Consider the following 16,187-nt stretch of genomic DNA (forward strand, 5'->3'; position numbering starts at 1 on the left):
ATCTCAAATTGAATGAAACGCGTGATGATGTTGTGAAGATCTGTCTGATATATATAACATAACTTTCGATTGCTGCAAAACCTGAAATTTTCAACACCTATAGATTTAATAAGTTAAAGCGATCCTACCTCTAATCTATACCATTATCTTTAGTTAGTTTATAAAGTTCAATATCAGTGAAATTCCGTTGAAAATTGAACACCCTCATTATTTTGTGAACGATGAAAGTGGAAGACAATGAACGTTATTATTATTTAAACGAACGATTCACACAGAACACATGTACATGTAGGATTAAAATTTTAGTTTGAACCGATTCGAAAAATTTTCTTCAATGCTCCAATATTGTTTTCTTTCAATGCATTATGACACATGGTTATCACATTTGTTTTAAACTTTCCAACTACAATATATAATAATAAAAAAACTCAAATTCATTCAAGATCAAATACGTTTTGGGATTACAGACAGTTTTCATTTATTGGCTTGATTTATTTAACTATAACTATTCCGTAACATAACATACTATTATAATCGTCAATACAAATGAGATGATGTGGAATATATCGGTCAACTTGAAAGATAAAATCGTTAGTGAATTTTCATACACATGGATATCAAATCAAATGTATGTTCATAACTGATCAACTATTATTGTCATCGTCAAACGCATGTCTTTTTTTCTATAATATGGATTTAATTTTTATTACCGCTCGTTACCGTTCAAAACATTTAAATAAAAAAAATTCCTCCTATGGCGCAGATCCATTTTGAGCGCCATAACTGTGCATTCCATTTAAGTTTGTGCCGTGAAGAAATACTAATTTGCTCCTACTTGGAATAAATACTTTATGATCTTACATCTTTTCCTATTAAGCTACTGAGTTTAAAAATTAATGATAATCGAAATTTAAGAGATTTGTTTGAGAGAGTAGTTATGTTCAAATAACTTGAAATTCAAGCTTCATAGTTCAAAATTTAGTATATTTGCTTGACATTAATTACTGTAATAGAAAGCTTGAATTAAACACAAAGGAATTACCTCTTAATGAACTAACATGTTCAATGATTTGATTAATATATTTTAAATAATTCATTGAAGCTTCATAATTAGTAATTCGTGAATAATAATTCGACATAATATCATGATTGGCGATTGACAATAGTTGGATTGTTTTTTTCATGGATTTCCTTCAAGAAGAAATAATAAAATCATATGAATTTCATCCATTATTGAGATAATTTAATAATGTAAGAAGAAGATAACTTCAAACGGAACCAGTAATTGAATGATACAATTAACGATAAATGTTTCGTAAAGATTTAATTAGAAAAACCATGGTTAATTAAATAAATTTTAGTTAAACTTTTACGGATGATCAAAATCAGCTTAATAGTAGTTTTGCTGACCTGCTATTGTTAGTTACGCATTTATATTACCGATTATCCATCAATCTTATTCATTTTTAATTGTGCTCAGATGTTAATATTGACTTTTGCTGAAATGATTCAAATGTATTCGGATGATTGTTTTGTACTATGCATATTATGATATGTATATATGATGTTTATTAATGTAATCATTCTTTGGTTGAGAAAAAAGATCTTTCATCTCTTCAATGGGATACGGGTTATCAACGCTGAATTGTTGTCATGCCCTAGTCATTGCCCTACCTAGTTTGTTGAGATTTTACTTGGATTTAAGGAAACGTTTCAAGCTTGATACAGTTTTGTACTCTGAGCTGGATGGTTAGATCGTGGATCTTTCATCGTTCTTCTGAACGACGTCATCAACACACATCAGACAGGTTCCAATCGTTTGTACATTCGCAATAAGCATAAAGATTCTCCAATTATAGAGTAAAAGTAAAATGTTACGATCAGTAATAGATCTCACTAGTCAACCTAAAACAATTTAATCCATAGAAAAGTCTCCATTTATTTAGATACAAAACTATCGGTTGTATTATTAGACGGATCTTTTAGACTAGGTCATTTATTTGAACATATTAAAACGATGTACTCAAAACAATTAACAATGTTCTTTACATAACTTTATGTAGCTCTATAGATAGATGTCAAGTTATTTTTACCGAAAATGTTTACTGTATGTGTGTAAAGTAGATTATTCTGTGATCCCCTTGGTGTTTTCTTATTGCCATACACTAATGTATAGAAATATGTTTTGGAAGAAATTTTTACCATTCCACCTTTAATTATAATGTTTTAATTTACTAGTGTGATAATATTACAAATGTTTCAATGGACTAGAAATTGATGGTTTAACTGTACATATGATCTAGGTTTTCTTAATATAATGCTTTCAACATATTCTCATAGCAAATACTTCCAAACTTAGGATGAAGTACGAAAGCGTTGAGTACATTTTTCTTCTTCGATATCTTTTGAACAAACAAGAATTGGATAGGAATTGTTGTACCCGAAAAATCTGAATGAATGAATGTGAAGTGTTGAGGTTTCAGCGACATTTATCATTGAAGAGAAAAAATTGTTTTAACATATTTTTCAGTAATTACACTTAAAATTGTATCAAACATGAGTTTGTTGCAATATCATTGCATATTACTCTGTATCTAATATTAATATTGCTGGCTCAGTGGTCTTAAAATACCCTAGCACTATTTTCGAGGGATCCATGACTAAATACTAATAATTAACGAATTCCTTCTATTTCTTAGGTCATTATACAGCTATGACTTGGAACAGAACGATTAACGACATCTAATAATGAAGTATGAGACTGTATTATCAAAAACTAATTTGTATCAATCAACGGTATTGTACAAATTGTATAAAGCTGACAAACTGATTTTAATCCAGTGTGAAACTATTTAGTGGATCATTATCTTTCATTCATTCTGTAATTAGATTTTGCTTTGATCATATTATTTTGAACCAGTAATTTATAAGGAAATAATTCAATTTTCTATAGCTATTATGATGCGAATTTATATAACACAGGTGGAATGTGGCAAGCAGTCAGATGCAGGACGCGCGATTCTTCCTATCTCAAATTCGTTAGCTGGATCTATCGGCTGAATTCTACTGCCTCCTATATCCCATCTATTCTATATCTAATAGGGATATATTTTATGAAATCACAAGTTTTTAGAGATCAAGATACAATTTACTACATACATGTTGGTAATTTGATAAAAAATAACCTCGACAGTTTTAATTTCTTCTCCATCCCCAGTATACTTTGGTATTGTGCACTTTTGGTATCAAACTTTTAAAATTAAAAATAAAATACAATTTTCTGTTGTTAGTTCTAAGGAACGGAATGAAAAATTTGAAAACCATAGTCACTTCTCGCTGTTTACTTAAAAACATCGATCTCATGCATTATTGTTAATCCTATATAGTTCTGATAACTGTCGTCTTCTTATTATACCATCTTAAATTTATCAAAGAAACTAATTGTTTTAAACATTAATAAATCATGAATGATTGACATACCAATTACCGGCTAATCGATAGTCTTCTGCTTTGACAACTAATCTTTTAATATTATCCGATTTAGTTGTCATATCCATCAAAACATGTTGTTGAGTTAAAGAATAAGCGTTAGACTAATGAAACATTTTATAAAAAAGACAAAGACAATGATATTGGTTATTCTAATATTTAATGGTTGTGATAAATACGATCTAATTTATCTACAGTAGTCCTGATACGAAAAACAAATTTATTTCGAAAGCATTTTTTACGGTTTACTCATGAACGGTAGCTTTAACTCCAATGATATGAGTCCCATTTGATTCCCAAAAAATTAATATAAAATAAGTGTTGTACTCTCTATGAACTTATGAATATAAATAGTATGCTATTGAAGTGAACAATCAAATAATAACGATGTGTAACAGTCATTTTCTTCAAAGATGTTATAAAACTTTCTGAAATAAACTTCTAAGGAAAGTTAAATCTTATCAGTTTGTTTTAGCAACAATTTCATCCCAATAACGATCTGTTGAAAGTGATTTAGTTCAAGTACCTAGAACATTATATATATATATATATATATATATATATATATATATATATCACTCGACCATTGTAATGTGATTTAGTAGCTTGGATAGAAACAATCGTATATATGAATTATTTGTGCTACTTCGTTTTGTATGACAAGCTGGAGCCTCCGTAGCAATAGACCAATATACAAGTATAATTATGAGTGAGAAATATATGAACACCTGACAAGCCCTACAGAAAGTATGTATACGCCTTATATGCTATTTACTATTATTGTTATTTCATTCCTGGAATTTTTAATTCATATGTTTTTAAATATTGCGATGGAAATATTAGATTCTTAACAATACACCTAGTTAAGTAGCATTGTGATGTTAACACTGAATATTATAATAGTAATATCAAAAAATTTGTATAGTTGGATGAATCTTTCTATTGATGCTTAGGACTGCAACTGGTCAGTCTCTTATTGGCATATGTGCATATTGTGCGTATTACCTCCATATTGCCTTAATTCACAAGCATGGTAAGCAAAGATGGATAGTGGCTAAGAGTGGCTATTAGGACTCAGTAGCTGAGTGGATAACGCAATGACGTTTGAAGCGAAAGGTACTGAGTTCGAGTCCCAGACTGAAAATCAACTCTGAGATGCAGGTACACCCAGCTGACGAGTCTTAAATAGTACGAAACGCGCGTCCTGGATTCTACTGCTAGCCACTATTCATCTTCGCTTATAATACTGATATAAGTTCATAATTAATAAATTCCCATAACGTCTACAAATGTAAACTATAACGTTTTCTAGCTAAATGCATTAATATATTCATATATAATAGAAATACGGCTCTATAATATTGGTATCAACTTTCAGTTGCAATATGTATTGTAAATAACTGGTCATTATATATCTATAGTGTTATAAACCAGTGTAGTTTTATTCAAAATGAAAACTTATTGCTAACCATTTCAATTAGTTCTTCTAATGTATTAAACAGTTTTGGAAAATCACATGTGCTTGAAAGTTCTGTTATATTGAAATGTCGACTGATTGATTGAACTAAGTTTGCAGCTAATTCTAGATTTTCAGTTTTGATTGTAATCTTTTGAATAAAATGAAAAGACAAAAAAAATCGACAGTTATTGAATATTAACTATTTTACTTTATTTGAAGAAATGCTTTTCCATAAACCTACTGACTCTTCAGTAATGTGCATTCAAGATTTTAGGTAATGTCAGTAAGTATAACAATGTGATACTGTCTAGTTTGAACTGAATAATATATATTTTCATTTTTAATCAATTCCAAATATAGTTGAGATCATGAATCAATTGAAGCTAGACCACCATGGAAAACCTGGAAGCGCTGGACGACAGTTTCGTCCTATTATGGGACTCCTCAGTAGTGCGCGTCCATGATCCCGCCTCGCGAGATTCGAACCCAGGACCTACCAGTCTCGCTTAACCGACAGACCACTGAGCCGGCATCCAACGATGTTAATGTCTAACTCCAACCAACCCACGAAATTGAGCAACCATTCACCAATGTCTTCAGTGAGCTAAAATCTTCACAAAACCCTTTTTTGATAATTCCAAATATATCATTTTGTTTATCTGATATTATCAATGTTAACTAGCTCATTTCTGACATAATTGAATTCACTTAGCCACAATATTATACGCTATTTTCTTATCTTAGAACGAAATTCACCAATAAACAAGTGAATATCAATTTGACGATAAAAAGTAAATCAACTTTATGAATTTAGACTAGTATGGATAGTAATTAAGATAATACCTTCAAATAGATGTTTGTGGTGGATGTCTGAATGTTTGTACATATAACGATTATATAACCATTATCACGATAATTCTCAATGATTTATGATATTCGAAAGGTAAAACGAAGCACTTTGAACAAATTATTTTAGACACAAGAGTAAAATAACACGACCAATAAGCAGATATAATAATAGATAAGTGAACATTTATCATGCATATGATTATATAAGTAAATAATTTATTGTCCCTATTATCAAGTAGATTACTTTAAAAACTTAATACAATTTTGTGTATAAATAAATGTATTATAAAATACCTTAGATCAACTGACGAGAATAAGGCGATTGGAATGACTTTACTTTTCAAGTTAAGTTTATCGAAGTTACACAACAGTCATTAGATTCTAAAATTATTCGACATTTATAAAATATCTTATTTTGTCAACTAATCCCACTGATCTCTTCTATTAAAACATTTACTTATTGAGTATGAAAATGAAGTTAATAAACAGATTGTTGTCAAAAATTTGAGCATACTAACGTTTTCGAATTCAATGTTTATTTTACTTGATAAAGTTTTCTCGATCCCGAATCTCGTGAGGCGGGATCGTGAATGCGCACTGCTGAGGAGTCTCACAATAGGACGAAACGACCTTCCAGTGCTTCCAGGTTTTCCATAGTGGTCTAGCTTCCACTGACTCATGATCTCAGCTATTAAAATTACTATAATATCCACAAAAACCCCTTCTGATATTAATATAGTTATTTCATTGAAAATTAAATAATTTAATGTATTTATTACTTACTTCACCTTTATTTGTCATAGTTATGTATAATAAACGTTTAGAATTTTCTTGTTCTACAACAAAATTATTCAAATTATTATTTATTGTTGAAATCCATTTGTTAGGTGAGCGTAATTCTTCAAAAACAACAAACAATGAAGATTGTTCATTGACTGTAATTTCTGATTCCAGTATAAAATTTTGATTTAACCATATGGCAAGCTAATTTAAGGTAGAAATAAAAGATATCTTGTAATTTGTTCATGTTATTTATGTGTTTTCAATGGAAATAATCATTTGTTTACTAGTTACACGGATAGTGAATACATGACAAAGCGAAAATCTCAATTACTGATTGTTATAGATTAATTTGTTAGTAAATAAAAAACAATTCAAGCCCTTAATTATAATAAGTTACCACCAAGATTTTTAGATAGAAATACTTATCAGTAAAAGTGAAAATGTTTGTATGAAGGTATAACATTATATGTGACCGTAAAATCGCATTGATGAATGATTATTATTATTATAAATGACTTAATTCAATATTATATCTTTGGTACAATATAGAATTCTCAGCACAAAGTATTTGAACAAGTTTCTTTTGCTTATTTCTCGGACGAACCTAACGATAAATATTGAGTGATCACCAGTTAGATGTTAGCAGTCCAGGAATAGACATCTGAATAATGGTCGTTCTTTTCAATGCATATACCAGCCACCAAGGTGTCAGTGATTGTTTTTATTTAAACTTGTACAGCGAAACGTCGTAACGATTTTTAAAAACGCCCATAAATAGGTTATACGATTGATAAACATAACGAAAATTTGTTGAAACAAACAAAAAACAGATAACTTGTTGAATCATCTAGAAGTCAGTAACAGGTAGCGCAAATATTCAAGGAGGCCGCCAGAACGGACTACACAGCTGTCGTGTTTATCTAATGTTTTAAGATTAATTATATTTTTTATCACTGAATCCTTAATAAAAATAAAGCATGATATGGAACTTTTATTAAGAAATGAATGTACATATTGTAAGCACAAAGTTGAAATTTTACTGTACAAACAAATAAATCATAATTCTTTCAACAAAATCATAAGTGAATGAAGTTAGTAATATAGACTATTCAAGAGTTTCCATTCAGTTCAAAATCAACCATGAATCAATCGTTAAAAATGGATAAGTTAAAAGTAAACTGAATCATGATTATATTTAACAATATAATCAGTAATCTTTTTCGGCGAAATTTATTAAAAGTCAAACAAATAAGTTGTAATTTAGGATCTAATGGTTTTCGATTGTAGTGATTATAGTTTCTACGAACTCATTACTGCATGCCTTACAGTTTCTATTCAAGAATTTAAGATTAGCTTTTTTAGTTTCTTTTAATTGTGCTTCGCTATCGAGAAACATGATTGCTAGCTCCTTATGACTATATGGACAATTTCATGATGTTAACTGGATTCTAAGCCATTTTGATGCGTGTTTCATCAAGCTCGACTGCAAAGATCAATCACCTTCGTTATTTATTTGTATATACACGGGTATATGTAGACTCATTAAAATAGTAACAACATGTCGAGATTAAAATGAGAATAAGTAATATGAGTAAATTTGATTATTATTCGTTCGAGAAATTCATTTTCAAACTTTCTTATCTCATTTTATTCTGTAAAACTCAAAGTTGAATCCAATTATATATCAAACGGTCGTACAATCTCTCAGGGAAACTCATCTGTTTACAGTATTTAATAAATATACAATTGTGTAGTTTGAAAATCTGTAGTGTACTTTATCTGTCATTTTAAGAACTTACATTATAAAATTAACAAGAAGACAGTTTTGTTTGCTAACTTACCCTCTGAGGTCGTTCATGAACTACGAAAAAGACTCCTGATCGCACACTATCCAAATCGGCCCGAAAGTTTAGTTTAGGATTTTGACTGAGTAATCGATAAAGGCAAAACTGCGGCAACAATTGTGTGCTAGCCAATAAGTAGTAGGAGTTTTGGTCTGAACTATTAAGATACAAATTTGAGATCAGAAATAAAATACTGTCAAGTGTAATAACACCGGGTTGTCTGTGGCCTAATTTACTCATTATATATACAGGATAATGTACGATAAATAAAGACTTACCTTAAGCTTTGATACCTGAATATATGTAAAACATTTGACAATAGTATTGATATGCATAAGAAATTCATTTCGTTTGTATATAATGGCTGTGTTCAACATATCTACGTTGGTGACCAAACACATTAATACTAAAAGGGCGATGGAAGTTCGAATGCTTATGGCTTCTAAATGTACAATATTTCTCATATAGCACTACATTGTATTGAATTGTTAAGGTCATCATTTTCTACTTCTAAAATTTTTGATTCATCAGTTTAGCAAGCTGTTCAGAATTATTTCTAAAAAGGTCCATTATAGAAGCCACAATGATCATAAAAGTACTTGGATCTATTGGGACTCTTTGATTAGAAATCTTTACAATAATAATAATAGTTTTCGTAATGAACAATATAATTCCATGCAATTTTGATTCCTTCAGTAAATCATTGAAAGTTGTTGGCCTAAACGGATGATCCGTTCAAACAATTAGTTGACCAAAATGGAAAATTCGATTCAAAAATAGGGCTTTATTCTTTACAAATGTGTTCCATGCCCTTTTTTTCATTTTAATGGTTCCTGATAGCTAAAGTGTGGATCAAATAGCTTTGCTAAATGTATACGGACTCCGTGGCAGACGGTAGCATGATTGTTTAATAAAAATATTTTTATTCCACCAAGAATAGTAACATTTATGTGTGAAAAATAACGTATTCAACTTAAGCACCATTGTTTCATTGACGAAATTTATTGTTGACTTGACTGTTATTCTTTAGTGAAAAATGAAAATTTGTGCAATAAACAATTAAGTTTGACACTGATCTTATTTGCTTACACATATCTAATTATAAAATACGTTTACGTTTCAAATTTTATTCCAGAGTAGTTTTTAAGACAAAGTTCAGTATGGATGTATACGACAAATACTCTTCAGAGATTCATCGGATAAATAAAGATTATGATTCAAACATACTATAATCGATAAAATCGGACAACAATCAAATGTTGGCGTCTTTTAAATTCAGATGGAATCGCTAAAGAAAATGGTTTTCTTCAAAATCGTTGCAAAGTTTTCAGCTTTACTACTGATGATTTTTTCTCTCTATTCTTTATTGTTTCCGTTAAATGTTTTTAGAGAATATACCTTTGATAAGTATTTCACTATTACGTATTCAGAATTGTCTTGATAACATCGCTTTTACATAGAAACTTTAAAATACTTTAAAAATTAAACTGAAACCTGATGACATATTCATACAGATAAAAGTGAAAATACTAAATTTCAGCCTAAATTTACTAAGTATTCTAACAATATTTATAGTCGATTAACCAGTAATAAACACAATTACATCTGTTCACATAATTTTCCGTTTATAACATCTTTTTATACCTAGTTCTAGCGAAAGAGAGTAGTTCATTCTGATTGACTAAAATTTCTTGGCAAAGTTGAAAAACAAACAATTTTTCACTGAGCACTTTTGATGAGTTCCATACTAAAATGAAACAGCCGTCCAGTGCTTCCAGGTTTTCAACGGTGGTCTAGCTTAGACTGACTTGTCAATTCAACCGTTAAAGTTTTACATCTGTCACAAAATAAAATTCAAATATACAAGCACATATGTATACATATATATTCATTTTAAATATTCACTTGCCATCTCTTTATCGGTATCGCATATGCTTTGATGAATATATCAGTTGCTATATCTCTTTTTGGATATAATTCAATTGAAAACGTGGACGTATAAGGAACATTCTCTGGAGGATGTCTAAAGTGTTAAATGAATAGTTTATTAATATTTTCTGTATTATTATTTCATTGTAAAACTAAGAATTAACCAAAAAATACATATTGCTCTGATTGTCAATAATAAGCAACAACTTTGCTAGTTATTACATTTTCGTCTACGCTAAGATTTATCAGTACACCTTAACAGTACACTCATTCAAAACTCTCGATTTTTTGACAGAAATTTCAACTTTTATATCAAGAATCAAAAATTTCAAGATGATTTATTTGGCATATGTGATTTTGAAAGGATCGCCTTGATACAGTCGTTATGAAACAAGTTAATATGCAATTATGGAATGTGACTAACAGTGAAATCCAGGACACTCGTTTCTTTCTATTTGGAATTCGTCAACTGAATGTACCTGTACGAGTCCCGAATAAAACAAAAAGTGCGTCTTGGATTTTAGTGCAAGTTGTAATCCGTCTATTTTATATTGTAAGATCCATCTTCATCAACAGAAATTCTGCTCCAAAAATAAACATCGGTAGTAGTATAAATCTTGTTTGGATGTTACCAACTTGTGCCATTAGCAGGATATCCGTTTATCAATGTACATATGGGAATAGTGTGCATCATTCATTTCTGTATCACTCTACGACCGATTAAGCTGATCTAAAAAAGTGGAAAACATAGCGGCTACAAGCAATCAATCATCTGTATCTTCAAAGCTCTCCTTGAATGCAGTAAAACCATCGAGTGAGAAGTTAGGAATATTGTACTAGGAAAATATAACAAGCCAACTGATTGGGTCGTAAACCATCATTGAATAAGGTGGTTGAGAAAGAAGCTACTCATATATAACGAGTACTTATCGAACAGTCATAGGAATAGGAGGCGGTCATGGGAAAAATCCCCAGCTAACAAATCAAGAAAATTCACTGAATCATGAAGTTATGGATTGTTTGTTTTAGCCGCGTCAGTAAGTACAGATTTCAAAGCTGAGATATACAAGATAATCATAATAGATAGTTCAAAACCCTGAATAGACAACTCAAATTTAAATACTCTTATAATCATTCTTCAAATCTTGAGTTCAGTGCCATTATATCAATCTTTGTCCCATTTTAATTGTTCCTACTGAACTTTATTTATCGCAATTAGCTATTCCATGAATTTGATATTAATTATATTTCTGTGATTCTAAACAATTTATTTTCCTTTTTCCTAGTGTCTAATTCAGATTCATTAAAATAAATCTGTATATATTCAGCCAGATCTACATTGACGATGTTTAAATGACTATTAACAACACTGTGAAACAAACTTAAATGAGTTGTTTCCAACCAATGAAATCGTTATATATTGAACAGTTTGAAATTAACTTCAATGTTCAATTTCCTATTAGTAATGTCTGCTTTTCAATACACAAGAATTCTTCTTTACCATGGATTTTCAGTTTGAAATTAATGAAAGTGTACAGCACAGCGAAATTCTTTATCGGTTTTCAACTTTACTGATAATTTACCTATAGTTGTTTACTATGGAGAACTATGTTTGTAAGTTAAGACTATTATTATATATTGATACTTAGTACATTAATTTTAAATGATATTAAAAATATCCCATATTTTATTCTTATACCTTAAAGATTCTATAAATAAATTAAAATTGGCGGTATGCTTGAATATCTGGGCTACCTGTTTCTGCACTCTAGTTATTTCAACAGGTTACCTATTTTTGCTTGTTTTAACACATCATTATGGCTATTAATCGCATAACTTATTCAGGTGCGTTTATGGAAAGTTTACAACCTTCCACTGTACAGTTTGTAAAAAAGACCAATTAGAGACATCGTGGTCTCTGGCAGTATACAGCGAAAACAATCTACATTATTCAAATATCGATTCCTGGACTTCTAACTTCTAACTGGCGACCACTCAGTATTTATCGTCAGGATCGACCAAGAAGTAAAAATCGCGAATTTATTGAAATACTTTACACCAAAAGTATAATATCGATTGAAGCGAATAATAACAAAACTTAGCAGTTGGTTTATTCTCGATGAAATTTATTTAAATTTTCTGTTTTATATGAAAATAAGTATTAAAATACTGTGATACAATATATACAGTTGAGATCATGAGTCAATTGAAGCTGGACCCCCATGGAAAACCTGGAAGCACCGGACGGCCGTTTCGTCCCATTGTGTGAATCCTCAGCAGTGTGCATCCACAATCCCGCCTCGCAAGATTCGAACCCAGGACCTATCAGTCTCGCGTGCGAGTGCTTAACCACTAGACCACTGAGCCGGCATTCAACGTTGTTTACGTCTAACTTCAACCAATCCACGCAATTGAGCAACCATTCACCAATGTCTTCAGTAAGTTGATATCTCACATTAGGCCTGGTTGAACTCCACTGGTTATTGCTTCTCACTAGAACTCCAGGAAATATCTCATGGAGCCAGTCACTAATGAGCATATGATCATTATTAGAAGGCGGTTTCGTGGAGGTAAGTTAATGAGTAGTATTCCACATTCTTAGAGACTAATGGTAAATTAAATTACTCAAAAATAATTTATTTAGATCTAAGAACAGAACATTAAAAAAGTTGACAACTTCATTTTCAGACTACTGAACTTTTGTAATAACTGATTGTTGCCAGAATATTTGGAAGAGTATAAGATACCAAATGTTACATGTTATGATTTATTTTTTATTATTTAAACACATAAATATTTGTACAAGGGGGCACCAGATATATATGCCCAGCACAAATCTCATTTCATTTGTGTGAGGGCTGTGATACGGCCCAGGTGCCCAAACTGAAGCAGGTACATGTTATGAAGTAAAACGTTATAAATTTATTAGGATTTTTCAGGTATCATTTGATGATAAAAATATTTCATTGTCCATACAAATTATTAACTTACATAACATGACTTTCGTCTCTGAAGATACCTTCAGCAAACAATACTACACATCTTAAAAGTGTACCTAAAATAAATAAGATAAATATTTACTAATAGTAGAATTTACTTTCATTAACCTCAGTAAAAGTATCAATTACAGTAGTGGGTACTTTCTCACTTAGTATGTACTCCTGGGTAATTATCAACACCAATAAAGGAAACTGTTTATTACGAATTTCATTCTTCTTAAAATATATAAGTCAAATGTAGTAATGGTTAGTTTGCTATTTATGATGAAGCTAACTTATTATGTATCATGATGAAACTTATAATTGGGAGGAATATTGAAAACTATTTGCTAATTTTTAATTATTAGTTCTAAGAAAAGTTATGTATGCATTTATTTATAGAACCCTGAAGATTATGTAACACTAAGTGTATTCAAGGAAAAACTATCTTTGTAAATAGGACATTTTTCATCTTCATCTGGCGGAATTCGATATACCCAAGTCAAAACTTCAGATTGTAACGAGTGAATAATTTTGCATAAAAATGTTTTTTTTAATGTTCATTATTTTATACTGTGAAATATTCACCTTTCATTATTGTATACCCGAATCAATCTACAAACAACATCTTCTACAAACAAGCTAATTTGTAGTCATGGAGGAGTTCAGCCATGTTTAAAGTGAGATGGTCGATATCGGACAACTATCACGCTATTTCACTACACGACGGTCTGAATGCATTGTGCACCCGGTAAGATTTTGAGGTGGTGCGTGGATGAAGAGTTCTGAACATTTACGAAACAACTGTTTCGCCAGCTGAGGTACGTTTATGGAGAAAACAATATTTAAAGATGTTAAATTCCACAATATTTATGAGTTAACTTACCATCATTTGTTTGAATTGTCAAATTAACACATGGTTTATCAGGAGAAACTTCCAGTTTAGTCTGTAATTCTGTATTAGCCTGTAAAAAAAATAAGTAGTTCAGTTATATATCCTCAAAGATTTCCATGAGAAAATTTAAAACATGTTTGGTAAGAAACATGTCATTATTTATTTCTTAAAGAACTGTCCATGACAGACAAAGTTTCGTTTCAATCTCATTTTGACAGTTATTTAATTAAAATAAACAAATTTATTTCTTTAGTCGACGGTACTATTTCTCAAGTAAAAATGACTTTTAACTTTTATCAATATTAATCAATGTTATAATATAACACTAACATAGTTCCATTAATTTAAGAAAAACAGCTTTCGCTCAGCAAACATAATTAGAAATTATTTGAGTCTAAAATAAACTAAGTCTTACTGTATTAACTCGGAAATTTACCGATTATTAAATGAGTATGCACTTAAAGATTAAATTTCCGAAAATGTTGGTTTCTACACAAGACGTAATGAATCAACTTGGATGAAGATATATGCTTATAAGTAGAATGACAGAATCAACTCAGGATGTCATAAAGAGGATATGTGTCTGAAATATCAGACACTACATTATTCTCTCAATAGAACAAAGGTAACGTTTATTAGAAGCAACTAAATGAATATGAAACTAAACTTGGACAGGTCGAAAGTTTTCCTCACAAAAAAAGCTTAATCTATAATAAATAACCATGAACTGGTTGTTTTATCCATGTAAACTGGCTTGTTTTCCCATCCGTAATCACAATAATCTAAATATTAGGTAGTACAATAATAGATTTTATTTGCATCAGTCCATCAGCTAAAAATAATTTAGATATCAAAATCGAATCCAAACAGTATCTTGTTGTTTAAGTACAAGTACATGTAAAAATCTAGTTAAAACCAAGTGCAAACTATACCACTCAATTCGCTTCATTGGTTTATGTAAATAAAGTTTAAATCAAGAGACAATTAAGGTTATTTATTCATCTCGCCTCACGTTTTGATTCCTCGATTGTGTTGTATTTATATCTGTGAACCAATAAATAATATTGTTTAAACATTTTGTAAAGACTGAAGCACATTCCGTGTGCTTTTTCAACTGTTTGCTATTCTGATATCACTTTTTTCTGGATCTTATGTTCGAGTCGACTGATAAGACTGATACCACAAAACGCTGTCATATCTTTCGTCAAAACTTTCAAATTACAGAATACTGACAGACTAGAGGTATGTCTAACAGTGACTAAACTTTGAAATTTATTCAGTCACCATTAACACTAAGCACCCAGTGATGAAACAAAATTATATGTCCGTTAGTAACTGCTACAAATCTATTACAGAGATTGTTTAATGATTACTTATCTCCATTTAGTAGTATAGAAAACAAAAACCAATAACCGAGGAGTATATTACTTTATCGAACACCAACAATTCTATGAGTTGTATACAGGCTATAAAACTAATATTTATAAACTATGATGAACATGTAAGAACTAAGTGTTAACAAGTAACTTCCGAATGTCTACTGTCTTATTTATGAGTAGCAAAGGTCCGATTTTGAAAAAAACCACAATTCCTAGTTGTAAAAATATGAAATAGTTGTCAATATGAATCTAAATCATAAAACAGAAAGAAAGAAATATATATATTTACTTTAATGATATTAAGGTTTGCTTGACGAACATCATTCTTACTCCACTGGGATAAATTGCTATTTTGATCGATACTTTGAATCTCCAATAATAAATTCTGTTTTTGTTTTAAAAAAATGACAAAACTTTGAATAGTATAAAAATAGGTTGTATCCATGGTATAAGTTAAAAAAATAACGAAACACTTATTTCAACAATTGAAATTATCTACTCAAGTGACATTAGTAACATATTATCAGTAGGGGTTTTGTGGATATTATAGTAATTTTAATAGTTGAGATCATGAATCAATTG

General features: G+C 30.2%; 1 protein-coding gene across 1 annotated transcript in view; it reads right to left on the reverse strand.

Moving 5' to 3' along the window:
* Smp_196700 (hypothetical protein) overlaps positions 1–16,187 on the reverse strand; it is a gene marked incomplete at both ends in the record, with an annotated part of 35,534 nt that overhangs the window by 8,071 nt on the left and 11,276 nt on the right. Inside the window, 7 exons of the mRNA XM_018793999.1 lie at positions 3,488–3,593; positions 4,959–5,096; positions 6,581–6,781; positions 8,422–8,581; positions 13,345–13,408; positions 14,218–14,296; positions 15,895–16,077. Coding sequence (XP_018648455.1) covers positions 3,488–3,593; positions 4,959–5,096; positions 6,581–6,781; positions 8,422–8,581; positions 13,345–13,408; positions 14,218–14,296; positions 15,895–16,077 — 931 coding nt within the window. The remainder of the gene's footprint in view (positions 1–3,487; positions 3,594–4,958; positions 5,097–6,580; positions 6,782–8,421; positions 8,582–13,344; positions 13,409–14,217; positions 14,297–15,894; positions 16,078–16,187) is intronic.

This window comes from Schistosoma mansoni, chromosome 1 (assembly GCF_000237925.1).
Source record: "Schistosoma mansoni strain Puerto Rico chromosome 1, complete genome".
Taxonomy (NCBI): domain Eukaryota; kingdom Metazoa; phylum Platyhelminthes; class Trematoda; order Strigeidida; family Schistosomatidae; genus Schistosoma; species Schistosoma mansoni.